The sequence below is a fragment of the Syngnathus floridae genome, chromosome 19 (assembly GCF_059516105.1).
Source record: "Syngnathus floridae isolate MCC-2025c chromosome 19, RoL_Sflo_1.0, whole genome shotgun sequence".
NCBI lineage: Eukaryota > Metazoa > Chordata > Actinopteri > Syngnathiformes > Syngnathidae > Syngnathus > Syngnathus floridae.
Window position 1 is genome coordinate 5,391,276 of NC_142431.1, and position 27,852 is coordinate 5,419,127.

The window sequence follows — 27,852 nt, forward strand, 5'->3', positions numbered from 1 at the left end:
CAAATTGCCTCATGTTTAGAACACCAAAGAGCCTTCAAACCCTTTTAAATCTCACAATCTTTCTGTTCACTTTTATGAAAAGGTAACACTGTAGACTTATTTGATTTAGAATAAAAAAAATTATTCACTATGTTTGTTTATTCTTTGGGGAAAAGCTCAATTGAGCAATAATTTGATATAAACATTTATTGCTAGCAAGGTCTTCTCTGCTAGCCTTAAATCGACCTAGTTGACAAACTGCAGGAAGACTAATAATGCTGAAAGAAATAGTTCCACAACCTTATTTTGTCAATTTAGAGCACGGGTGTCAAACTCAAGGCCCGGGGGCCAGATACGGCCCGCCACATCATTTTATGTGGCCCGCGAAGACAAATTGTGCATCAAATTCGTGTGCCGTTACTAGAATTGCAAATTGTCTTCACTTTTAACATCTATTTTTTAATATTTGGCCAGTTTTTACTCGTCTGATATAAAAACTAATTATTTGTCATTTTGTTTTGTAGCTTTTACTGCATATAATATGAGGTGCTCATACATTTATTTGGGTTGACGGTCATAATGGCCCTCCGAAAGAAGCTGACTACATTGCGGCCCGCGAAAAAAATGAGTTTGACACCCCTGCATTAGAGAATGACATTATTCAAAAATCAATGAAAAACATCATTAGTCATCCTTCACAGTTGTTATTATTATTTTATCATCGTGTCAGCTACTGTTTCCATTGCTGATGACACATCACTGACTTCCATATTGTGATTTATATATCCTGGTAGTATTTGGTCTTCAGTCCAAGCAATTTCTCCGTTCTCCTTTCCACCCGTGCTTAATTTGGCTTTAAACGTGGGCAGCAGGATGTTAAATGCCGCAGTAGACCATCAGTGACAGAACTGTTTCAACATTCCTCTGACTCAATACCACAACTTGCAGTCAACTGACACGGAAAAGTATTTTGATTCATCCAAGAAAAACAAAAATAATATTGTGAAACCTTTAACCATAATTGCTTGCTTGTATTTCCTCTCCAAATGCCACTGCATAATTTAGTTTTGAATCATGCCAGAAAATCTGCTATAGTGCTAATAGCTACATTTTTTTTCGAAATTCGTTGCACGGCAGCAGTTTTCAATTTTGTTAATAAAGTTAACGCTCAAACTTTTGAATGCATCTAAAACTGAAATTTCAACAAAAGAAACTTTTTGAGACCCAGATCGCTTTTACTTTTTGCGGCCTCTGGCCTTTCGTGACAGATAACAGTTGGCAACAATCACCACCCATGTGGTTTTAGAAAATTCCATTCAGCCACAGGATATAATCAATGGTGTCTAGACTTCAGATTCATTCTTTTTAAGCTGACGTCAGTGTCTTAAGAACGTGGCACATTAGCGACCAATGTACCTCCAAGGTTTCTGTTGGCGTAAACCTCCATTCATCCTTTCTCTCAGTATCAAATGCTTACAATACGTTTTATTATTATTGTCCGAAAAAATATGTTTGCATAGGATTGGACTGACTTTTCTTTTGCCAAACCCCAAATAAGCAGTCTCACCCATGGGCAAATTTGGACTGCTCAATCGGCCTACTCTGCATGTTTTTGGAATGTGCGAGGAAACCGGAGTACTTGGAGAAAACCCACACAGGCACGGGGGGAACATGCAAACTCCACACAGGGATGGCCGGAAGTGATACCAAACCGTGCCGCCCCATAATTCATAATTTGAGAAATAATAGTTATCTAATAATATGCAAAAGGGTCAAACTGCATGTCATGTCTAAACTTTCACTTGTCATGTCCAATGTGTTTATGGGTGTAGTCTTCACTTTGAGGCAGGAAGCAAGTGATGTCCAAATCCGCTTCACATCAACCCCCTCTGGGTATGGCTATACAGTAGGGAAAAATAAAAAAAACACTGTACCGTATGTCCGTTGGAAAAAACGTGTTTGTGTGCGTTCATCTTCAGCTCTTCCTGTCAATTCCCATGGTGAGAAGTTGCTGTTGTCCCCTAGTGTGACAAGAGAGAGGGAGGGAGAGATGGATTTAAGAATTTTTTTTGTTGAACTTTCAGCTGCAGAAGAACTAAAATTATCAATGAATTTCCTGTCACTATTCCGTGTGTGTTTGACTGTGCATTATTCTGGTAAATGTCATGTTTATGTACATGCGCTCATGACAGAGTGCTAGATTTAAGCCTTTGATTGACTGCAGCCGAAACTTGCACATATGGGGTGGTTAAAGCAAATGCTTGTGGTTAATAAACACTGTAGCAGGCAGTTAAATGGATCATAAACAAATGTCAAATGTTGCAAAGCCAGTAACGGAAGACAAACTGTGTTATTAACCCAAATATGTAGCGAAGTCCAAACATGTTATGGTTTGTCACTAACCTAAGATAATGTAGTGGTAAAGTCAAGTATGATAGAAAAACACTTCTCGGACACAATATTAAGCAATAAAATCAAAAAGAGGTGAGGTGAGGGTGTGTTTTGAAAATACATGCGGGATGACAATTTGGTAGCAAAAAGTCAGTGTAAATTTAAACCTGCTCGGACCGTGTGTAAATTGTGGCGCAGCTGATCCAACACGATTTTGGTAATGATGATCGACTTCGCGGAGACTTAAATTGTTGTACAATATAAATGCAACATTTGAATTAATTATGATTCTTGAGACGTTGCCAAGTGGCCTCATTAGATCAAGATTATTTGGTCTTTTGTTCTGTTTTGAATAATACACGATGTTGGTGAAAACAACTAAGCAAACACACAGCTCGGAATAAAAGTGATGAGAGACATGAGCATGTGGAAAACCTGAGTCTTTTGAGTCTTCTCACGCAACTACTGCTGACCATCTGGACGCTCATTACAAAGAATAATATGAATATTTTCCATGCTCCTTTGCTTTACAGGTATGTGGCATATGTTGGTTAGGCACGCAGGATGCAAAAATAATTCCAATTGACCAACTGAAAACCAATGCTAGTCGCTTTGTGGTCATTTTGACCATCAAAAAGCGACGTGATAAATGATCTCACCGGAGTTTGATCTGAACATCTGCACATTTTTTTCCATCAGCGTCATGCAAACATTTACATATTTGACGGTTTAAAACATAACAGAAAGATGCCGAGTAGTTGTCATCAAAGAACTTTGCTTTACCACGCGAGTGTTTCGATGTTTGGTTTTCCTGTTTTTTTAGTCAAGCCAAGATTCCAAACAACATTTTGACAATATCAGTGGAATAAAAAAACAGGTCGAACTTTGCGTTTGTATCATTAAAATGCAACTGTACATCATGACAGGAAATATTTCTGTATTTGCCACCTGACAAGCTATGTTATATTACGCAACATGACCATATCTGTATTCACAGCCATAAAGTTGCAGTCGGAAAAAGCTTCTATAGTTTGTTACTGAGATCCATTGTGAACACTGACAAGCTGGGGACATTTATTGAATGTGATGTTAAGAAGAAAATAAAAGACACACACACACCAACACATGGACACACTCAATTTCTCACCAAGGAAAACAGTGCTTTGCTGTTTTAATGGCGCGGACCACTGAGCCCCTCTTTGCTCTCGGTTCTCGCATCAAAAGCTGGCAGCGGTTCAGATCTTCTCTTTTCGTGCCAACTGCTGCCACACACTCTCTCTCTCTCTCTCTGTCTCTCTCTCTCTTCAAGCGGGCTTCAATATTCAGAAGCCACTAATGGGTATCTTCTGGCAAAGCAATTGTCGCTTGATGCTTATTTAATGTACAGTACGTATATATCTACCGTATTGGCCCGAATATAAGACGGTGTTTTTTGCATTGAAATAAGACTGAAAAAGTAGGGGTCGTCTTACATTCGGGGTGTAGACATTATACCCATTTATATCTTTAAAGCGAATGCTGAATTTAACGCCCCAGGTCAAAGCGAACCCCTGTCACGAAGAATAAAAATAAAAATAGCGGTAGCACGAAGAAGAAAAAGAAAAAATTGCGGTAAGACAGAAAAGAAAATAAGAGAAGAGATAACAGAAAATGGAAAACCCAGAAGCCATTCATTTACAAATGTTAATTCACTTTAGTTTACATATTTAAATGTTCAGATATTAAGATGTGATAGACAGTTTTTGCATGATTTGAATGAGGCTTTTTCTTTCCAATATATTGTTATAATATTTTGTTTCCGATGTACTGTAATTATTTTCTGTACAAAAATTAAATTTGGTGTTCAAAAAGTCTGTTTTCAAACTTGAGTCTTGAAAAAGAGGGGGTCGTCTTATAATCAGGGTCGTCTTATATTCGGGCCAATACGGTATGTATGAAGCTACAGTATAACTCAGTTTAGATGACCCTTTTCCATTTCATAAGGAAAGAAGGAAATATGTCGAAATGCCGATATAACACTCAACTATGCAACCCTTCTTATCCTTACATAAGGAAACAAGTAAATATGTCGAAATGCCAATACAACAACCAACCACGCAACCCTTCTTATCCTTACAATGCTTAACGAAACACACTCAGAAAGTCTTTCTAAAGAAACCGTGTGACCTTGTCACATGAAAAACAGACCAATTGCATTGGCGGCAGCTTGTTTCCAATTTCCACCCTAATTGGACCACTGCAGTATTAAATTAAATATGACATGAGAAGAACTAATCCACAGGTGTCAAACTCAAGGCTCAGGGGCCAGATACGGCCCGCAAAGACGAATCGTGGATCGACTTGATGTGTCAATACTAAAATATGTGCTAGCTATAGAAAATGGAAGGATTATATCATACCGAGTGGTATAATAAAATCTAAAACCTAAGTATCCAAAATGCTTCTTTCTTTGCAGGGCAAACAAAATGAAGCCATTATTACAAAGCCATTGATCAAGCCTAGATCTTGATGACTCGTCGATCTTAACACACAAGCATCTGCTATCCAGAGGTACTCCGATTTTTTTTTTTTTCCACCAAATGTTTGAACACATTTGCATCTGGCCCGGATGGTGTGAATTGTCCTTCATCTTAATCTGTAGTCGTTTCAAACACTAAATCGGACAAGAGTTACTTTACTGAGCGTTGTTTCCAAAAACTGGAGGACTGCATCATTAAACTGCTGGGTGTAATAAATTCAGAGATTAATTACAAAGCTGATTGGTCTGAGATTACCTGTTTCTGTTTTATTGGACTATTCACTGCAGTGCACACGCTCACATTGCCTGAAAATCAGAAACAGGTTTTTTTTCCTCTCTCTTTGGACTATAAACAAGGCAAAAGAAGCATTAACAGACGTGGGCAAATGAGAGTTCGCCATCAGGACACATAACTAGTGATTTTATAGAAGGGCATTCAATTGAACTAAACTCAAACCTATTTTTTTTTCAGCTCAAGAACCAAATAATAAATATTTCCTGAATATACTAATTAAATAAATCTGGTGTTATGTTTCATATCTGCCGAAACTCATCACGGCACCATCTTGACTAAATTTATGGCAAATCTCATTGGGGAAATATTTACAACAACACATCAAAACTATCCTGTGAGTTTATAACGATGCTATTTCCTGGGAACATGCAGACAAGTGTAAAACACACCTGCTCTAGCAAATCCAAGGACATTGAAGGGATCAGGGTATTTCCTGAAACATTGACTGCCACGTTACACGGACACCAGTGATTTAATGTAAGTCTCATGACAATTTATGCAAAGGAAAAAAAATCTCTCTAGGAAATAAATCCTCAAATCCTTGGGAATTAAGACATCCTGTGAATTTTCATCATGCATGATGTGAGAAAAAGGCACAGGGGGCACTTGTGGTGTGAAAGAGCATAATCACTATTTACATCTGGGAATTAGGGTTGGATAGGACCTAGTACAGCCTGGTATTGAACTTTGTACCAGCCAACACAGCAGCCCATGGACAACCCAATTTCTCCCCCTGGGATTCTATCCATCACTGGCACTCATGTGCCCTGCTTGACCTGACTGAACACAATGAAATCAAAGCAGCCTTTTGATTTGGTTGACATTTTTAACCTTAATGCTCCCATGGGAATACAACCTATTTAAATGTAGTAGCAAATTCTGAGGATTTAGTCAGTCTAATTAGCAAGAGAAATGTCAGGTGAAGAGCACTATTTAAAAGACAATGCTGAATTATTTAAAAAAAACATTTTTTAAAAAAGGTCTATCAAACAGAATTGAACTGATAAGGTCAAATATAGATCTCTTCTCTGATGCTGCTTGAACCGAGTGATGACAAATGTTTGTTTTGTTTTTCTTAGATAATATTTCCTACTGCAAATTCCTCTTTTACTTAATCACTGTTTGATAAATCATTTAAATCAGGGGTGTCAAACTTTTTTTTTCACGGGCTGCATTGTAGTCATAACTTCTTTCGGAGGGCCATTATGACTGTCAACCCAAATAAATGTATGAGCACCTCATATACATTAAAAGCTACAAAACAAACTGACAAATAACTCATTTTCAAATCAGACGAGTAAAAACTTGTCAAATATTCTTAAAAAAAGATATTAAAAGTGAAGACAATTTGCAATTCTAGTAATGACACACAAATTTGATGCACAATTTGTCTTCGCAGGCCACATAAAATGATGTGGCGGGCCGTATCTGGCCCCCGGGCCTTGAGTTTGACACCTGTGATTTAAATCATTTACCAAATCTTGAGCTCTCATTGTAATGCATATTTGTGAAACATGTTCAAATGTTTTTTATTGATAGACGACAGAGAGAGCGAGATGAGAATTTTGTTCATTGTTTTCTCTCTTTGCCGACGCAAACATGCTCAGCTTCCAATGACATCACCAGCCTTCCTAAGGATTTAATTAAGATTATGTAATGTCAGGATGTCACTTCAAAAGTGTACAAGTCAAGTAAGTGCGTGTATGTGTGCGAGCGAGAGCAAGAGAGAGAGAAAATCGTGACGATAAGTGCCAATGAATACCCCTTTGTCCAAATGATGTTGTGTTCCATGGGTGCCAAGTGTCTGTTAAGAGGGCCTCCCAACCTCATTTGAAGCCTCACTAGCTTTCTGCTGTGGAGGTCCACACACGCACGTATACACACTCACAAGCACAAACAGACCTCACTCATTTATAAGTTAATTCTTCACAAGGACAAATTAAAAAAAAAAAAAAATTTTGAAATTTTTCCAAATTGAAACTAAAGTAAAACAGTTCCTCGGCGAGAAGAATTGTTCATTTAATGCATCTAAAACCAAGTATGGCATTTGAGTTCAGGAACACCCAGTGGATCAAGCAATATCCTGCCAAGAATGGCCAGGGTGCCAGTGTTCAAAGTATCAGCCAGGAGGTGGCACCCAAACAAATAATGACAAAGACTGCATTTCTTCAGCAGCAAAAGATCCAGCTTAGCAACAGCTTTGTCTGGCTAAACTCAAACAGCTCAAACACACACAAGAACAAATATGCAGGAATACGCGTCATCGGGATTTCAAGACATTTAACGTATCGCGTGCACAGAAAAAAAAAAAGATTGAGCGAGTGAGTACTTTTATTTTACTAAATCAAAGAGGGAATAGGTATTAAATGGATGAAAATTAAATGCAAATAGAGTTGTCCTATAAAGGACCCTTGCAATCCCTCGGTCGGCCATGTTGGAGCACATACAACAAGCCTTTAAAACACAGGTATCAAACTCAAGGCCCGGGGGCCCAGACACGGCCCGCCAAATCATTTTATGTGGCCCGCGAAGACAAATTGTGCATCAAATTCATGTGTCATTACTAGAATTGAAAATTGTCTTCACCTTTAATATCTTTTTTTTTTAAATATTTGACCAGTTTTTACTGGTCTGATTTGAAAACAAGTTATTTGTCAGTTTGTTTTGTAGCTTTTACTGTATATAATATGAGGTGCTCATACATTTATTTGGGTTAACAGTCATAATGGCCCTCCGAAAGAAGCTATGACTACAATGCGGTCCGCGAAAAAAAGTTTGACACCCCTGCTCTAAAATATAAGCGATTGTGGTAAGAGTAAATTAGTATCAAACTGTATCTTCCGATACCTGTTTTGACCACCTTACGATTTTAAACGGCCTTAATGTCTCTCAGAGTTAAATATTGAATTTCTACGTTTTGCTTGGTTGCTGCTTGTATGCGTCCTCTCAAGGGGGTAAAACACTAAGTTAAATCTACAGGGGGGTTGTTGGTTTTATTGAAGTTGTCTGGGGCCTTTGTTGCGTGACGGCCTCAGGAAATGAAAGTGTTGTTATAAAGGCAATATTTCTGAGGGGCACAACTGAGCCTAAACACTTTGTTTGGAATCTGAGGGGAGTATTGCTCCCAGCATAGAAACGACTCTAAAACCATGCAAGGAATCAAATTGAAATAAAGAATGTTAAACTGAGTTATTGGATTTTTATCCTGCAAATTCTAAGCGTCTATTTGTTGTTTTTTTAAGCTTAAAGAACCGAAGCCTGAAGTAGTTTTCTCAAGTACTTGCTTAAAAGTATGTTTAGATTAGATTTAGGGAAAAAAACATATTTTGGTTTGCATTGGTTAACTGGGACTATCCTTTTTTTTGCCTTCCTCACTTTTTCAATTTTATAATCACTTCCCTTTAAATACAAAACAAATATGATGCGTGTTATTATAACATATACATATTGATGGCATCAAATAAACACAAATACCAATAATGTCCAACACACAATACAAGCAGGAACAAATCTTAAAAAAAAAAAAAAAATTAAAAAGTTAAATTGTAAAGAATTTGGGGATTTTTATGAAATTGTGCTTATTCGATATGATTTGACTGAAAAGCCATCAATCAAAACGCAAAATGCAAAACACTAATTGGCTTTTGGCTTGCGAATGGCTGCATAATATAACGTAAACTCTTAAATAAAACAAAAGCTAAGAATTGGCCAAGAAAACAACATCATCTAGTAAATCAAGATAAGCAAGACCTGTCGCTGTGTGTTTAATGTTGTGTATTGTCATTTCACAGGGCACAGATACTATTTTCATGCTCATCACATACTTATCGACGATTAAGACTCATAACTTTACGGTCATAAATATACTGTTGCATATATAATGTATTCGTCAAACAGGTGTGCAGCTGAAGGCCATGCTGATATGTAACAGATGAAAATGACAAACGTATCTTTTGTTGAGGTTACTGCTGTGTTGGAGGGAACGGCTGACAGGTGCAGTGTCGAGATTGTATTTGTGTGTGTCTACTGTATGTGGGAGGGAGTGCCTGAGACTGTCAAGTTGAGCAGAGTTCATGATTGTTCATTAAAGAAACATCGCACTAGCATGCAACAAGTACACTTGCAAATTAATTGACCTACATATGTTGCCTTCCATCTATCATGACCGAAACAGTATCAAGAAAAGTTGAGACAGTTTACCTTAAGCTTCATAAGTGTTGCTGTACCATTTTGCATTTTGCAAATTGCTTCCTTAAAGCAATTTAACACTGTTATATAGTAGATGCTATCTATCAGCCCATTTATGGCGATTCCTATTATATGTTTTTAGCTGAGGTTTACCGTATTTTCCGCACTATAAGGCGCATCGGATTATAAGGCGCACCTTCAATGAATGGCCCATTTTAAAACTTTGTCCATATATAAGGCGCACCGGATTATAAGGCGCACCTTCAATGAATGGCCCATTTTAAAACTTTATCCATATATAATGCGCACTGGATTATAAGGCGCACCTTCAATGAATGGCCCATTTTAAAACTTTGTCCATATATAAGATATATACATTTGGCCCACGGGCTGGACTTTGGACACGCCTGCTGTAGTGGCTCAATATTGGTCCATATATAAGGCGCACCTGATTATAAGGCGCACTGTCGGCTTTTGAGAAAATTGGAGGTTTTTAGGTGCGCCTTAAAGTGCGGAAAATACAGTACTTGCGCTGCAAACTTTTTGATTGATTAAAAGATGTCAACAGCAGAAGACTTGTCCATCCAATCATACATTACACGTAACAGAATAAATCCCCTCACAATATCTATGAACGTTTTGTAAACAAGCACTGCAGTCAAGTTAAGCAGTGAGCTAATGCTAGCGAGAAGCTAACAAATGCATTTAACACATTATTGTGTTCCCAGAGAAAATAAAACAGCACCTTTGATACAATTCATCTGATACAACTACTCAAAATACATCACTCTCAGCTCTCAATGGAAAAAAAAACTGCAAAAACAATAGCTGACAGTAACAATCAGTCTTGAAGTTCTTCTTTTCTGTGAACAACTTTGTTTGGTGTACAAACGCTCCATTCTCTGATGCAAATAAATGGAAATTTACAGGTTTGGCACTTAAATCCTAAGATTGCTGAACACGTGTAATGTGGCTAAACCTGCGTCAATAAACGGGGGAAAGAATTTAACTGGGACTAGTTAAATGAATCACTGTTCTGTTTCACACAATCAACATTTCTATTTAAAGTGAATTTAATCACCCCCTTAATTTAACTTTCATTTTAATTGTCACCATGTGTTGAGGCGTTCAAATCAGAGCAACAAATACCTCGAAGAATGTCACATTGGGATCTTGTTTGGGGCTCAGTATTAATGGTATCAAGTGTTTGTACATTGTCACGGTCTGTTTTCGTCAATGCTTAGTCCCAGTAATCACACGATAAACAACCTTTGATTCCCCATCCTGTGTTAGAACAAATGGTACGAATTAAAATGTTTGTTATGTTCTTATATGCATGAGACTACTGGGAGTGGCAAAAACAAAACAAAAAACCACTTTGCTACTGGCACGATTGAATAGTCAGCAACTATATCAACAATTCTCTCTTTACCCGCAAAATACGTAACAAAAATGCATCAAACGAAAACCGAAGCGGAGCCTGTTCCGTAAATTATTTTAGATTTCAAAATCTGACTTTCATTTGTATTTGTTATGCTAAATTCAAATGATTGCAGAGACGGATTGTTTCAATTCTATAAAAACAACCACAATATTGTAAAATGAATACCAAACTGAAATTGAGCATTATCTTCGGAAGAGCACCATTTTAGAATGTTTTTTGATTGTGCAGATGTACCTAATAAAGTGGCTAGCAAGTGTATTTCCTGAGCCCTCTGTGAATCCCAGAGGAAAACCACTGAGAGGAGGCCATAGGTCACTGACGGAAAGTCAGCATGCTGCCAGAGAAAGTTCAAGACAAACATGACCATCTGACGGCAGAGAACCTTTGAACAGACACATATACATCCAGCTGTTACCACTTCACAAAATTCCTTACAGTCACATGGTGACAAGTGAAATAGTAATTTGTTTTATTTAAAGTGGTTTACAAGACTCCAATCAGGCTGCCGCTTGCACGAGGCATTTAAAGGGAATGATGGGAGTCGCTTCAATTGGCGGCAAATTATATCAACTGCCCACAATGCTGCAAAATTCCTTTTTTTGGATTTTTTTTTTTAATGCACCCACTTTAACTGGTCTGCGAAAATACTAAAACATGGGCTAGCTCGCCCCTGTCAAGGTTTAGACCGCGCTGGGCATGAAAATTGAGTCCTACAAGTTTCTATCAAACTTTATCAATGCATTACATTTCCCTATATTGTACAGTATATTGGTTGTAGTATGTTCATCTTGTTTTCAATTGTCAATTATTTTACTGGTTCTTTTATCACAAACAAAATATTTTAGGTTTCATTACCTGACATGTTTCGGCTATCACTTCCGCCGTCTGTGACTCTGATGAAAGCGGAAGAGATAGCCGAAAGATGTCAGGTAATGAAACCTAAATAATTTGTTTGTGATAAAAGAACCAGTAAAATAATGTACAGTATATTAATCACCATAATTCACATGCTTCAGTCAGTTTCGCAAAATTACAAATATATTGTGTACATGTGACTGATTGCTTTACTCAAGAAAATTAAATGTTTTTATATAATCAGATATTATTATTCAAATTGAATTTACAGAATACAGGCAACATGTACTATTTTCTGCCATTATGTCTAGTTTTACATCACAAACAACATTTTCCATGTTTTTAGTGCAATAAAGGATGTGTTGATGTTCTCATCTTATCAGAGCAGATGGAACAGGTTATCTTTGTGATACAGCTGAGTTAACCTTGGTAACACTCAACTCCTTCCATGTATTGTTCTCTTGTTGCTTTTTGTCTGCTCTTTAAAATACAGCCGTTGAGTATTTAACACGCTTTTGATATCAACAAGGCGGTCGACTTCCGTCATGGTGCCACTTGAATTCCAACGCTTTGAACATGCAGCTTGTTCATCCCCATATTTCCTCTCAACGCTCAATGCGGATTAACAAAGTACCAAATGAGGCAGACCAAAGGCTGGCCCCCTCTGACACACACTCAAATACACACATGGCAGCAAACAGACCCTCTCTTATCTACTCCACAAATGTTAGTCCAGGGACAATCTGAGTATTTATAGCCTCAGTAACTCAATGCTGCTTCATTAAAAGTCACAATCCTATACTATAGGGGCCTCTGCCAGAACCATAGAAGCAGGACCAGCATTGTTGTGTATTTCTAATTTGAACTCCCTTAGCAGCTTTTTCTGGTCCATTGATAATGTTAGTCTAAAACTAAATAAAAACACATTGCAAACATTACTGTCTCCAGTGCATGTAGGTGTGTGTGCATTATCTGCACACGGGGGATGAGGCATAACTAGTAACCACAAAGTTGTTCCACAATTGGACTTGTGAAGGCCACAGAGTTGAGCCAAGACAAAGAGTCTTCAAGAATTGCACCCATGGGGGGTGAGAGAGGAGGCTTGCTGTAATTCTACGGTCTGAAAGTAAAGCTGCTCTAATAACATGCCAGGAGAAGCCAGGAGGAAAAATGCTGGCTGATCAAGCCAAACACTCAGAGTGGGAAATAAAGTGTGGAATCGAAGACTTATCTTGTGTGATTGTGCAGACGAGTTAGCAAAAAAACAGGGATTTATATTAAAAAAAAAAAAAAAAAATTGCATAAAGTAATTAGGGATCACTTTTGTGTGGGACACAAGATATTTATTCCTATTTATGAGGGTCTTGCAATTGGCTGGCGACCAGTACAGTACAGTGTGTACCCCGCTTCTCGCCCAATTAACTGCTTGGCTAGTCCTCAGTTTACCGCCGACACTAATGAGGGCAAGCAGTATAAAAAAAATGAATGGATGGGTGGTTTTTATGAAATTCTTTGCTCAAATGTTGTAGTTTAAAATTGATTTCTTCATCAACAATGTGTATTTATTTATTTATTTTCAAGTTTTGCCAAGAGTGGTTGGAGGTATAAATGTGTAAAAATCTCCCAAATGACAGGGAGCCAATCAGTCAAACAATCAATATGATATGATTCACCAAATTAACTTAAATTACAAATTCTGTCAATAAACATCTGTCCTCTGATAAGTGGAACTCATTATGTATTCAATAACACAAAACACATTGGTCAAATGTAGACATTAATATTCATCCTTACCGTAATACTAGCGATTCCATTGCTGGATGGTAAACTAAATGCCTATTTTTAAAGGGAAGTAAACCCCAAATTTTTCTTTATATGTTCTGTGCAGCCAGATAGTCAAAATACAATGTTCTAATTAATATTTTGTTTGTGGAATATGAATCAAAATGGCACCTGCTTTTAACTATCTCACGGGGCGGCCATTTTGGCTCTTGATGTCAACTGAAAATGACATCACAGTTCCGAGGTCACAACCAATCAAAGCAACAATCTCAAATTATCTCTTATGATGATAAATGTGTGCAAATAAATAGAAATGTTTTCATTCATCCACCATCTGTTAATTAGACTGACCTCATTTCCATGTACTGTATGTTGATGGCAAAGTAGTGACTTCAGCCTCGGTTAATGATATCCGGTCTTGTAATTCCCCACCTGCTCTGTTGCAACCTTGCATCACTCCCTGCTCAACAAACACAAAATTGAAGGCACATGCATACAAAATCACATAATTTCCGATTACTTACCACGTCTTTGTTGAACAAATCCCACCCTAAATCTTAGCCATGTGCTATCAGTTAAGGCTAACAAGCAAGTAGCAACATCAAAAGGGGGGGAAATATATTTGTTTTAATATTGTGGGAATGAAGTTCGACAAAAAATGGAGGGAAAAACTAAAAATAAGAAATGTAATAAGATGAAAGGACAAGATGAACATTGGTTAGGGAGGTTGGCCATAGTCCAATAGCAAGTAAAGAAGCTCGTGACAACTGTCTTCTTCACGTGTGTTGGGTAAAAGGAACTCATGACCAGTTGATCTACCTTTAGTCAAAACGCAAGAAAAATCTCACAAACACATGAAGGAAAATGTGTTCCGGTTTGATGAAATAAAGCATAGGTGTCAAACCCAAGGCCCGGGGGCCAGGTACGGCCCGCCAAATCATTTTCCGTGGCCCGCGAAGACAAATTGTACATCGACTTCATGTGTCAAATTGTCTTCACTTCTATAAAAATAAATAAATAAATGAAAATAGGAAAATTGCTAGATTTGTTACTTTTTACTTCTATTCAATGTGGGCAGAGCATAGACCAAAAAAAAAAAAAAAAAAAGGAAAAACTGACGCACAAGCACTTATCAAATAATACTGGTAGATGATTGTTTCAACCTGTCTTAAGTATTTAAAAACATTTAGTACATTCAGTTTGGCACAAATGTTCACATTTTCTAGGGCTTCAAAGACTCCATTTAGTTACTTAATTCTCTGAAAAACAACTTCCTGTGTGTCTGGGACATTATTACTTATGTTAAGATGACATAATGATTGTGTGTTTGCAGGAGGGATTGAAAAAGGAACAAAAAGGCATACCTATTGAATTACACTTAATCAGACATTGTTTGAAGGTGCAGTAAATTTTATGCATTGGCACTTGTCAGTGTTTACTTTTGGCAGACTGCAACATATTTAATCATTAGGCTGAAAAATAAATCTGCTAGTGTCAGCAGTAATTGTCTTTTTTTTTGTCCTGCTTGACTTCAATCTGAATCAAGTAATGGGGAGAACAACAACTATAAAATGAATGTCCAATGTTTTAAATCCAGTGGAAAATGCATGTTCTTTCCAACAGTCCAGTATGAAGCCTCGAACCTGCTATGAAAACACACATGCCCAACAGAAGCGCGCATTTGCACACGCACACTGATTTGTCAGAATTGTGGTGAGTTGAACTCTAATTACCAAAGAGTAGGAACTTGCACGCAAAAACCATCTTGTGACTTCGGTAAACTCCATTTCAACATTGAATACATAACTTTTGAATTGCATCTGGAAGGGAGTGATTTGCAGCAATGGTTTGTTAAGTTTTAAGCTCAGCAGAAAATTGGGCCTGGCAGAAGATTGACAAGAAAAACAAACAGTAACAGGAAACCAAAGCCTATTAAATGTTGCTGTCCTGTTATGATATATATGCAACAGTAAATTGTATTATATATTTTATTATTGCAAACTATACATATATGAGTGTTTGCAATAATAAAATAAATAATAAAATATAGTGTACTCTTAATCCTGCTCCATAATCTCCCTTGTGTTAAAGAAAATCCCAATTACTGCCATTTTAAAGCAGCACATGACATCTTTTGATGTAACATTACTATCCAAATCCAATTAGGTCAGCACTGTCAACATTATTTTGCAGTGATGGTCCACACATTGGCTCCAAATTCACAATGTTTGTCTATACTGTACCTGTACTGTGTAAATACAAAAGTCAATTCTTTGTGAGAATACAGACCAAGATTTATGTTGCGAATTTATAGGGGGAAATAAAGATCGACGTCAAGTCACTGCTAATATACTTGAATTAACTAATAATTTGACTCAAGATTAGATGTAGGGCAATAAAATTGATTATTTATATGTAAATGTGTCCACAGGTTAAGTTCATAGTGAATAGTAATGAGTGTATAATAATTTTCATCCACTTTAATTAATCAAAAAAAGAGTCTTTCGATAGTTATTTGAAAAATATTTGGATAAATGGCTGACATGAGTGAAATAGCATTAAATAAATATGTTCACTGAGGACAGACAAGTTCAACAATAGAAACAAAGCAAGCAAGGAAAAAGACTTGAATAATCCTGGCAACAGAAATTGTGTTGAAGAGGGGATTAACAGTGGATAAACGTTTCCCCCTAGTGGCCATCTACGGCATAACGTCCCAAAATAAAAAGGCAACATCCATTATTTTCCTCTTAATTCAAATTTATGATGATACCTGCAGGATAATATTAAACTTTGGGTTTCTTTGCTACCTCTTTGTCCCAGTCGGTGTCAAGAATATCATCAATTGACTCACCAGAATCAAAGAGAGATGTGTTGAACACACTTTTCAAACCACCGAGAGCACTTGTCGGCGGGTCAGAATCAAAACATTTTCTCTTCATCTTGCCACAATTTTCTGTCTGCGCTGGGGTTGTGCGTTCCGTTGTGCCAGTGAAAGAGAATCTTGAAAGTTTAGCTAGAGTTGACGAGCTGACTGTTGATTTTGTAGCGCTTGAAGTATTGGTAGATTTTAAAGGTGTAGAACATTCTTTACTCTTGTCACCGTCTTGGTTCCTTACGTCATCTCTTTGTTTCGTTTCGCTGAGACTCACATGCTTTTCATTTTTTCTATATTCATTGTCTTTAAGAGCACTATTGGCCTTATCATAGCTCCTGACCTTCTGTTGAATGTCTTTGTCGGTTTTGTTTCGACGTTTTCTGCATTCAGGTGCAATCACAGCGGAATCGTCATTTTGGACTGATGATCTCATCTTCTTTGGTTTGAATATAAAGTCTGAAAACTTGAAAGGAGTAGTTTCATCTGAAGCTGCAATTTTGTCTTGTAGAAGAGTGTGAATAGTTTTCGTTGCTGTGTGACACTGAGGGTTACCCTGAATTCGGGAATCCAAGCCAGTTTGGGAAGTTGGATTTGAAACAGGGAGATCTTCACTTCCATTATTTACTTCACTTTCGTCAAGTCCTTGCTGTGATTTACGCTGAAGCTCTTTGACTCTTCTCTCTTGTAGATTTTCAGACACTTTCTGAATCACATGCCCTGAAGTCTGACCGTCTTGGTGGGATCCATGCAGATGATCCTGATCTTCAGGTTGTTTCTCTTCAATCGTTCCACCTTGCTCGGAATGTGTTTTTTCATTGCATTGAGTTGATGTGAATACTGGGGAGGTGATTTCATCTGATGATTGGGAAGCAGTTAAGGAGTAAAACCAATCTAAACCCTTCTCCTGCTCAGCACCCTTCAAGCAGGTCTTTGGTACGTCAGATGGTGTTTTGGTGAGAGTGTTTGTTTCTCCAATGTGATCATTGTGGTGATCAGTTGGCTGGTCAGAGCTAGAAGCCTTGATGCTGCTGCTCCCAAGCCTTGTGAGAGAGAAAAAAGTAGCTTCAAAACTCTCAAAATTATAACTGAGATTACACTTTCAATGTATTTTTTTTTTTTACTCACCTGTCCAATCTGTCCATCTCCTTTTGAATCAAGAGGGGCAGTTTCAGGCCTTCTAACAGTACCTGACATTGTGTCCGATACTGCTGACCAGGATCATTCGGGAATGAAGTAAGAACTGCATTAACACATCCTAGCAACCCGCCACCCTAAGAGAGTGCAGAAAACTTTTGAATTTTTGTTCAATAATAAAAACAAAAAAATAAAACTAGTCTAGTGTCAGTACTATGGATCTTATTGAATGGCTTTGTGCAGGTTTAGCTAGAGAAGGTTCAACTGAGTATATGTAGCTTCTCCACAAATTACACTGTAATGACCTCTTGTTATTTTGCAAATGTGTAAGAGTAAAAAAAAAAAAAAAGTAGAAAAAGAGGGATTATTTTTAATACCTGCATGGAACATTCCATCACAGAGACAGCCATAACAGCATCCTCTAGAGTTACAGTCTCTCTGTACATGAGACGAGCATGAGCTGTATGGATTCAGAAATTGGTCATCAACAGAGTTTAAACCAAATGGAAAAAAAAAACAGAGTTTGGAATCATTTTCAAAATGGTCACCTTCAGCCAGTCTGCTCAAACTCTCCAGCATGCGGATGGTTGTGCGTGCAGCATTGCGGCCTTCACTCTGCCTTTGCAGTTGATAGTACCTTGTTAAGATGGAGTTGGCTTCCTCTGAAACCTGTGGCCGTAAACGCTTTATTACACAGAAATAAGCCCTCATTTTCTCCATGGACCAGAGGGTGGGGGAGCTCTCAGAGGGCAGTCCTAAAAACAAAGAATTTAAAATGGAATCAATGGTATCCACAGTATTCCTCATGGGTAGAGTCTCTATTTGGTCTCTTGTCGATTTCTTACTTTACTAGGTTACCAGATATTCGATTGCACAGTTTTGTTCCAATTATTAAATTAGAGGTACTTTGCTGCCCTCTAGCGGATAATGATGGTATTATTGTAAAGATAATGAATAGTAGTCATATCTATTTGCAGGACCGGCTATGAAGAATAAATTACAATTTCTAATCCCCAAAAATATGATACAATCATTTATAAAATTAATTTTTGTCTATAAAATTAGAATTTCATAATTGTTTTCTTACCTGTACCCTCCAGAATGAAAGAAGAGATGACGCGGTCCCACTCTGGATTTCTGTTGTCCAACATAACCAGAACCAGGTCAAAGCGACTTAGCAAAGGGCTCGCTAGTGCGATGTTGACAGACAGTGATTCGTTTGGGTCGTACTGGCTTTTTGGATTGGTCGCAGCCAGAATAGTTGTCCGAGTGTTCAGCTTACAGACTATACTAAGGAAAACAATGTAGAGGAGCACGCAATCACACTTGGGTAATACTATTTTTTTAATATTTATCTTAAAATCAATGTCATACCCAGCCTTGGCGACACTAATGGACTGTTGCTCCATGGCTTCATGGATACTGATACGGTCGTGTTCCTTGATGCTGTTGAATTCATCGATACAGCATAAACCACCGTCTGAGAGGACGAGGGCTCCAGCCTCCAGATGCCAATCGCCTCCATCCTTCACTGCTGCAACTGTTAGTCCTAAAGCAATTGATAAGGATAGTAACTGATTGGCTATGTCAGCATCAGAATGTCAAAAGCCTGACAGGGAGGGGGGGGGGGGGGGGGCATACCTGCGCTTGTAGAACCAATTCCAGTAGTGAGCACAGAGCGTGGCATCATCTTGGCCGCGTATTTTAAGATTTGAGACTTGCCTGTACCAGGGTCACCCACGAGCAACATGTGACATTCACCTTAAGAGGAAAAATATACTTTAATGAGACACAAGTTGGAGTCCTTTTGGTTTATTTCTTCATCTACGGAACAGGAAAAAAATACCCCTGGTCTTGGTTCCGCAAGAATCTATTCTCTGCACCCCTCCAGCCAACACCATGGCAAGGGCCAGTTTAATCACATACATGCCAAATAGTTGAGGGCACAGACTCAACAAGATCTGGTTCCTGCCTACATATTGAGGAGAGAGAATACAAATGTTCAAGCAGAATTTAATATTGGAAGTGGGTAGAATTCTCACCAGCTATTGGATCACATTTGTAGTGCTCCCAGAATTCTTTGAATTCCTTTTGAGCATCCTCCAAAAGTAAAGAAGCAGCACCCTGCTGGTTGTTGACTTCGATGTTGTTGGCTTTGAGAACCAGCTCCACATCACAGCAATCACCATCAAAAAAAGGTTTCCAACGCTGGCACATCACCCCATAAACAGTCACATCATCTCCTGGGAAGACAAACATCAGATCATCTGACACTACAATAACTGGTGCAGTTTTGCAAACAAAAACTGAATTCATTTGGTAGTCAAAATTTCGGGATCCTACCTGACTTACACCTATCCACAAGGTCATCCTCCAGAACCACCACCATAGAACGAGGAATACTTCCCACTGACAACCTCTGCACCTATGATTGGGACGGTGATTAAAATGATTCCTTAAGCAATTCCACAGTACATCATTGACCTTACTTGCTCTTGTATTTTGATCTCCTGGTAATCCCTGCAGGCAGTAGGCTCAGAGCCTTCAGACAGACAAGTGAACTTGCATGAGTTACAGCCATTGGGATTGGGGCAGACCACCGGTGGGACGAAGGTATAGAATTGCTCAAAGTCTGCCTGCTGCACGAAAACATGGCGACACTTGGCGCACATGTAATCACGCTCGTGCTCAAGGACCTATGAAACAATAGACAGATACAAACATGGGTGTTTTTTGCACAATATGCTATCTGTATTATTTCTGCAGACAAATAATTTATCTGATCACATGGTACATTTATTCATTAAAACTACACATGAAGTCTTAGGTTCATTACTTTGGCAAAACTGGTGCGGATGACAGTCCCAGTGACGGACAAGAAATGCCCAACATCTCTCGATCGGGGAATTCTGTCCCTTGTGAGTTCTGGGCAAATTGGTAGACCTGGGTACACAAGAGAGATGATAAAGGTTTTTGGAGTTTGTCGACCTTGTGATGAAAATGTAAAACAGAATTATTGTATAATGATTAAATTTAAACTGATGTATAATGATTACTAATAATTATACACACTCGCTTCTAAATTATTTAACATGAGGGATTTTGTGTAAGTTAAAATATTTGAGTATAATAAAAGCAAATAATTATAAAATATGCAAAAGAAGATGGCTGGTTGGACTCATTTTCTCATCTCACCTGTGATACGCGCATGAAGGGTGTTTTTCATTCTCTGCTCTTCAGGAGGTAATCCATGCAAATGCTTAACAGAGGCATTCTTTGACAACTCAATGGCTGTTTTGTGCAAAACCTTGTCAAATATTGCCAAGACATCATTGGGATAGGCGTTCAAATAGTCACCAATCTGTGGGCAAATAACACAAAAATACAATGAAGATACGTTAAATAAATTAAATTAACTGTACTGCCAATGCGAATTCAGAACCCTCATTGTAATTTATTCAATGTGCCTTTTGGAGTGTCGTGCACTCCTATACAAAAATATTCTGCTGACTCAAGACATTTGTTTTGATTTGTTTATGTTATACAGTAATCCCTCATTTATCGCGGATAATTGATTCCAAAAACCACCCGCAATAAGTGAAATCCACGAAGTACGATCATCAACAAGAAGTACTGGGCAGGCTAACGAGTTAGCTGAAAGATGTTGATTCGCGATCTTGCTAACACGCGACAACGTACTTCTAAAGGAATGTAAATGAACATTTGGAGCAATACTACATTGTCGTAAAGGTTAGACACATGTTTCCTCAATTTAGAAGTTTTATTTTGACCTTCAAATGTTTTTATAATTTGGAGGGGGAAAAAATCCGCGATGTAGTGAAGCCGCGATAAACGAAACGCGAAGTAGCGAGGGATCACTGTCCTCAACAGCTCTAGTATAATCACCTCCATACTGGCTTCAAACAATGACATGGCATTGATAACAACAGGCTGATGACTGTCGTCATTGGAGGTTGCAGTTAGCTTGATAATGTCCCCGAGATGATACTCTGTTATATACGCTTCGAACATCTGGCTAATCAGAGTCTCCTGTTCTGCATTTATAGCCATGTTGAATGGAGATCCACCTGGAATGACAGACGAGGCAAATGTTGATTGTCATGACCACAAGTTTGGACGAAACGTGCAATGAAGTGTCAAAACTAAACGAAAAACATACCATCCCCTGCTTCGTAACAATAAATTTGTGGCGTAGTTTTCGATGTCTGTCGGAAAAAAAGCTTGCTTCAACAGCTAAGCAATGCTCCAACCTTTACGTCGCGGAGTACGAACTGCAGCATTTTTGATAGTAATTGATTTTTACTCCGATTTCTAACTACGCACCTGGTGGTGATGATCATAATAATGTTGGTAAATACAGTTAAATTAAGAAATAGGCCAGCATAGCCTCAATAAACACTTATTTTGAATAACGTCAAATTCCCCGCTTAAGATTCGCGCGTACTTTATAATAATACCCGAATCTTGTCTTTAAGGCAGGAAATGTTACCAAACAGTATATGAAGCAAATTATTATTTTAACTGTTGGTTATTTCTCTATGGAAATGTCAAACGTAAAGCGTTTAATTGATAAATAGAACGATTACAGTACAGGAGAAATTAGCAAATGAGGAAAAAACATGCACATAAGTTTACACGCAGGGAAAATCTTCCATTTCCACCGGAAAAGGAATTCACAATAGTGAAATATTGCACAACATGGGAAATTTTCAAAGTGTATTTTAAAGATTAAACAGCCATGAGCACATAGTGACCCATTAAAGCGGCTCACTAAAGTCAAAATAAAATAAAAGAAATCATACGCTACAGTCGACATCTCATGGGCTCGCTCCACGCGTGGAATCCCACGTGAGGTTTGTTACGTAAAACTCCTTTCTGACCAATCAGCCCCAAAGCACTTGAAACGGAAGTTGTAGGAGGCTCGTCCACAAAACGGTAAACATTCGCATCGCATCACCCAAAGCCTTCGAAAAAAAAAAAAAAACGAGAATACTTCGTCAAAACCGTCCAGGTTTCGAGATGAAACACAACTCAAACGTCCCGGCTTTCCTCACCAAGCTGTGGACGCTGGTCGAGGATGCAGACACGAATGAACTTATTTGCTGGAGTCAGGTAATGTGTGCCATTAGCCTGTTTGTCGGAGAAGCTAACACAAAACAGGTGCTCGCGACAATAGCGCACGGATCGTCGTATTGAATTGTTGTGACTGTTACCAAGTTAACAAGTGACGGGGCTTGTCAAATTTAAACGTTCTCTAAATTGAACGTGGGTTTTTATTTGACCAGCTAAACGTGTACGCGAACGGTTGAGAGTAGCTAGCAAGGGACATTATAGTGTCAAAGCTGTATGCTAAAAAAAGTAGCTGAGTCAACAGTCATTTTCGTTTTACATTAGGACGCATCAAAAATGTATCCATCAATTTTACAATGCCCAATTATTAATTTTGTTTTGAAGGAGGGCAATAGCTTCCTGGTGCTGGATGAGCAGCGGTTTGCCAAGGAAATTCTCCCAAAGTTCTTCAAGCACAACAACATGGCCAGCTTCATCAGGCAGCTCAATATGTGTAAGATACATTTTTATTGCATTCGTTTGAGTTAGCGACTCCAAACATCGCGAGAATTCAGGAAACACTTAACTTAAATACTATAGGTTTATTGTCAGTGGTTATTTCACTCTTGTACAAGAGGAAAAATAAAGAAACTATTTTAAAGATATTAGAGAAGTAGGAGTACATTATTGTTAGCAAAATTCCTTGCTTGTCATACAACTGTTATGATTAAAGTATGTAGTTCTGTGCAGAGCTCTCATGTGACATCATACAAGACAAACTTTGGAGGCTTCTTTTTCTTGAAGATGATGGTCAATTTAAAAATAACAAGTACTCCATAATCGGCCTTTGAATTCACAGGGTCTATTGTACAATGAATTCAATTCTGATCTACTTTATAATTGTTGCAGTCATTGAATTGTTTTAACCATGTGCCTGATCTTATATATTTGTTCTATCAAAATACATTTTATATTGTTCATTTTTGCTTAATGGTGACAAATAGGTTTTGTTTGTAATGACAGTCCTTACCCATAGTATGTTGCTGCACATCCTGATTCACCATGCACGATTGTAATTTATTCAGATGGATTCCGTAAAGTGATGCACATTGACCAAGGCATTGTCAAGCAGGAGAGAGATGGGCCTGTGGAGTTTCAGCATGCTTACTTCAAACATGGACAGGATGATCTGCTTGAGAACATCAAGAGAAAGGTGAATGTTATTGAATTTGTTATATGTTCACATTTGCAAACGGTGCAAATTAAAAAATATAAAATACATAAATCTCATTGATTTTGCACTGTATTGGTCTTTTTTTTTTTTCTGCTGCCACACATTTAAGCGCAATTACTTCTGTCATGTCATCAGCCAAATTGAGAAACTCTGCTAAAGATCACCTGAACCTGTCATTTTTGTGTGTTTTTCTTGGGGGGGTCTAAATCTATCAATCAGGTCTCAAACACGCGCCCCGAAGAAAATAAAATTCGACAAGAAGACTTGTCCAAAATTTTGGCGAGCTTTCAGAGTGTTCACAGCAAGCAAGAAAACATCGACGTCAGACTAGCAACACTGAAGAGGTAAGTGTAGCCTCCAGAAAGTTGGGTTGGGTTCAATCTTGCGGATTCCCCCCTCTAAGCAGACGTTTCTTTCACATTCATTTTCTTGTTTAGGGAGAATGAAGCTCTGTGGACAGAGATCTCTGATTTAAGGCAGAAGCATGCACACCAGCAGCAAGTCATCAAGAAGGTACTGTAAATTTGGGTCTTTACGTGGTCTTTCTTCTTAATGATGGTTTTGTTTCTTTTTCAGCTCGTACATTTCATTGTCACCTTGGTACAAAACAACCACCTGCTGAATTTAAAGCGCAAAAGGTGAGTGTTCAAGTATAGATGAATTGCAATATTTGATGACTCACTCACCTTTTTTTTTTTTTTTGTTGTTGGGCAGGCCCAGTCTCATGAACAGTAATGGAAAGAAGACCAAATATTTTCACGAGATCTACGATGACAAAGTTTGTGTAGAGGTCAGTGCCAGCAATTTAAGTACATAGTTTTCAGTCCCGATTGTATTGCTCAATAAGATAATCGAACAGACACAATAAGCATTTAGTACATTTCAGAAGTCAGTGTTTATCAGTCTATTTAAAAAAAAAAAAAAAAGACAAACGTGTTATTAATCCTCCATGTAATCGAGTGACCAGTGATTCTGTATAGTTGGAGTGGTTCTGTAACTGTTTTTAAATGAGGTTGATTTTTCTGACCTACTAGTCACCTGTCAGCAGTCGGAATAGTGTTAAGGCCTCTGACGCATTAGAGGACATCATCATCTGTGACTTCACGGAGAACGACGTCGAGAGAGCCACCGATATCACAGATGGGTCACCCAGAAACGAGCTTTGGTGAGTCAACTGACTTGACATATTTTAATGATTTGGTGACGTTTACTGCCAGTACAAAAAAAATATTGTTCAAATAATTGATTTCCTCAGTGACGTTGAAATAGTGGAAGTAGACTTAGACGACTGCCCGGTGCTGGAAGCTGAGGCGGAGGGCAACACAATCTGCATCGAAGATGTCAAAGAGCCTGACGTGGGACAACCGAAGAGCAGCACATTGGATAGCAACAGACCAACCAGCAGCGCTCTTCAGCTCAATAAATCGTCTGGTCTTAGTCTAGATGACCCCGTCATGATGATGGACGCCATACTAAAGGAAAATGGGGCCATCTCACAGAATATTAACCTCCTGGGCAAGTAAGTTTACAGTCATGTCTGCTATCTTTTTATGTTGACGTTGTTCTGACTTTAGGGTGGGCAGTTGAAGTTTTCATAAAATAAATTGTGAAGTTCTTTTTGAACACTTTCCTGATGCAGATTTGGATCAAAATGTATTTAATAACAAAAACAAACGATTATATTTTTTAATGTTTAATTATTGTTTTAATACACTTGGCCTGTTATTAATTCAATCTAAAAATATTTGATTGATGTAATACATACCAGCTGGTATATTCATCAATCAGTGAGCACATTTATTTTTACTTTGGAAATACTGGCATCATGCCTATGATACAGCTAATCACTGTGGTGATTTGTCCCCGTTGTCAGGCTTGAGCTAATGGACTATCTGGACAGCATTGACTGCAGTCTTGAGGATTTTCAGGCCATGCTTTATGGAAAACCGGGCATCGACGTAGATACTTTGGAGGTAAAACACATAAATACATACATTACCTGTACTTACATCTTCATGTAACATCCTAAACTATTTGGTTTCCTCTTGTTTCCAGGAGAGTACATCATCCAAACAGATCCCAGCCCAAACAAATAACGGCAAGCTGGTGGGAAACAACACAGGTGAGTGGGTTTCCTCACATTTGACCTCTAAGGTCACACATATGGGATAGTTGTTAGCTTACTTCATATTGTGCCTACTGACTCCTTGTTGTTTGCGTTCAGACAAGCAGTTGATTCAGTACACTTCCTGTCCGCTGTTGGCCTTCCTGGATGGCTGTACCACGCCTGCAGAAGTGGAGCTGGGCGGAGGAAGCAGCACCCAGCCAGAGCTCTCAACCGCCTATGTCGGGTCAGAACCGCCGTCGGAGCTGCTGGACAGCAGCGTCGAGTCAAAGTCGCCCGTCCGAAGCTCCCTCATCCGCCTGGAGCCTCTAACAGAGGCCGAAGCCAGCGAAGAGACCCTTTTCTACTTGTGCGACCCTCAGGCCATCTGCCCTGAGATGGATGGGGTGTAAGCATTGAGGCGACAATACTGTTTTGCATCCACTCTCGCTGCAGTTTGTGCCTTCAACGATAAGGCTTTTACACTGAACCGGTTATGAAAGGAAATTAAGCTACATTTTTATAATTACTGTACTTGTTACATGAGGCTTTGTTGCCATGTGAAAAAAAAAATTGCACTGCTACTTCTAAGAGTTGCATCAGCCGTTAAAATGTCACGTTCACTTCAGGATTAGTTTCCACCTGTCCATACATTCTTCACCATGACCACAAACTGGGCACAGTTCACAAACTGAGGGCATTTCTCTCTGGAGAAGTCTTGTGCTTTGTTAAAGGGAAATGTTTTCTGCCATTTGGTCAACATGTTTGTCGTTGGTCTGGATTGTTTATATGCCTGTTCTCATCTTATGCTTCAGTACGTAAAGTCTGGCACAAACTAGCTGGTGTAAAATGGCGCTTACATGTCCCTGCAGTCAGGTTCAAAGCTAAAAGAAAATACTGATATGCTTTCCTTAGCAAATAGACTGTAAATACTTCTATTTATTCTTGTTTGTTGTTTTCATTGTCTTTCCACTACATTTGTCCTAAAGCAACATTCCTGATGTTAAGCGTCACTGTCAGGCTTGCTTCTCGTTGAATTCCCTTGGACTTGTTTTCATAACATTCTTGACAACTAGAACAAAGCTAATATAATGAGCTTAGTAACTACAAAAGGAGATGGCAATGTGATTCTAATTAGAAAAACATTGGTCTTTGAATCAGTACACAGATGTGTAAAAGGTTTGTGTTGTTTGGGTTATTAGAGCAGCATATTAATTTAGATTTGGAGTTTCACTGTCATCAATTTAACAGTATTAAATGATGATGTTCATCTAACAATCGAAAACTGCTTAATAGGGCATCGTATGTGTGCAACATTAATTGTATTAAATTGGACCACTGTGAGGATGCATTAAACTGGTAAATTATGATCTTGTAATATATGTTAGTCATTGCAATATTAATGCTTTTATGAAATGCTCGATAACAAAATATAGTGTACCCATGATCCTTTTGTGTGTAAAATACTGTATATTCAGATATAAAGAGAAATTCTTTGTAATGGCAAAGAGGTGAAATTGAAACCTATCAAGTTGCATAGCACACAAGATTTATACCTAATGCTTTGGATGCCAATGAAAATAGTTTAAGACTATATATAATATAGCAGTGACTAAAAAATATTTTTAATAGAAATGTTGGATGGGTCCAAAAATGTTTTTATTGACTAGAAATACAAATTTGTCCTAGTTGTCAAGAATGAAATGGGAAACATTTCACATTTCACAACTCCCAGAGAATGTTGGTCATTGTTTGTATTTGGCCTCAAAGTTGATCAGCTGTCTGTTAAGGTCTTTGTTGTCCACTATTTTCAACATGGGATCAAAATGAAACTGATTTTAAGCTGACATGTCATGGTTATATATTGTCAATTGTTTTTATTTTATTTTTTTTAGCCGAAGTAGAGTTTACTTGCGCCGCACACTTTTTGATTGATTAAAAAGATGTGATTATTGATGATGATAAGACTTGTCCATACAA

The 27,852-nt window shown here is 38.2% G+C and overlaps 2 protein-coding genes across 4 annotated transcripts in view; one reads left to right on the forward strand and one right to left on the reverse strand.

Moving 5' to 3' along the window:
• mcm9 (minichromosome maintenance 9 homologous recombination repair factor) overlaps positions 1–22,459 on the reverse strand; it is a 52,832-nt gene extending 30,373 nt beyond the window's left edge. Inside the window, exons 1-18 of one of the 3 annotated variants that reach the window (XR_015854501.1) lie at positions 22,293–22,458; positions 21,645–21,690; positions 21,371–21,552; positions 20,660–20,825; positions 20,301–20,407; positions 19,954–20,160; positions 19,808–19,889; positions 19,507–19,707; positions 19,311–19,436; positions 19,106–19,225; positions 18,839–19,013; positions 18,552–18,754; positions 18,013–18,219; positions 17,842–17,924; positions 17,456–17,601; positions 16,307–17,370; positions 13,804–13,912; positions 1,914–2,000 (exon numbers count right to left, since the gene is read on the reverse strand). Coding sequence is in view for 2 of the 3 variants with exons in the window: in XM_088362695.1 (XP_088218821.1) it covers positions 1,914–2,000; positions 16,307–17,370; positions 17,456–17,601; positions 17,842–17,924; positions 18,013–18,219; positions 18,552–18,754; positions 18,839–19,013; positions 19,106–19,225; positions 19,311–19,436; positions 19,507–19,707; positions 19,808–19,889; positions 19,954–20,160; positions 20,301–20,407; positions 20,660–20,825; positions 21,371–21,552; positions 21,645–21,690; positions 22,293–22,301 (3,211 nt within the window). In the remaining variant the exon portion in view is untranslated. Of the gene's footprint in view, positions 1–1,913; positions 2,001–13,803; positions 13,913–15,917; positions 17,371–17,455; positions 17,602–17,841; positions 17,925–18,012; positions 18,220–18,551; positions 18,755–18,838; positions 19,014–19,105; positions 19,226–19,310; positions 19,437–19,506; positions 19,708–19,807; positions 19,890–19,953; positions 20,161–20,300; positions 20,408–20,659; positions 20,826–21,370; positions 21,553–21,644; positions 21,691–22,292 lie in introns of those variants that run through there. The other 2 variants (XM_088362695.1, XM_088362696.1) reach the window with 2 other exon arrangements.
• hsf2 (heat shock transcription factor 2) lies at positions 22,372–27,831 on the forward strand. Its single transcript, XM_088362698.1, has 12 exons — positions 22,372–22,597; positions 22,940–23,048; positions 23,620–23,747; positions 23,988–24,112; positions 24,206–24,281; positions 24,345–24,406; positions 24,483–24,558; positions 24,803–24,933; positions 25,024–25,287; positions 25,642–25,741; positions 25,824–25,890; positions 25,993–27,831. The coding sequence occupies exons 1-12, from the start codon at positions 22,505–22,507 to the stop codon at positions 26,283–26,285; spliced, it is 1,524 nt and encodes a 507-aa protein (XP_088218824.1). The 5' UTR covers positions 22,372–22,504; the 3' UTR covers positions 26,286–27,831.
• Positions 27,832–27,852: the final 21 nt, after the last annotated feature.

What these genes read in the sequence shown, in the direction of transcription:
- hsf2 (XM_088362698.1), top strand. Translation starts at nt 22,505, where the DNA reads ATGAAACACAACTCAAACGTCCCGGCTTTCCTCACCAAGCTGTGGACG. An exon ending in CTGAATTTAAAGCGCAAAAG is followed by an intron (nt 24,407 to 24,482) that starts GTGAGTGTTCAA and finishes GTTGTTGGGCAG; the next exon opens with GCCCAGTCTCATGAACAGTA. An exon ending in ATGACAAAGTTTGTGTAGAG is followed by an intron (nt 24,559 to 24,802) that starts GTCAGTGCCAGC and finishes CTGACCTACTAG; the next exon opens with TCACCTGTCAGCAGTCGGAA.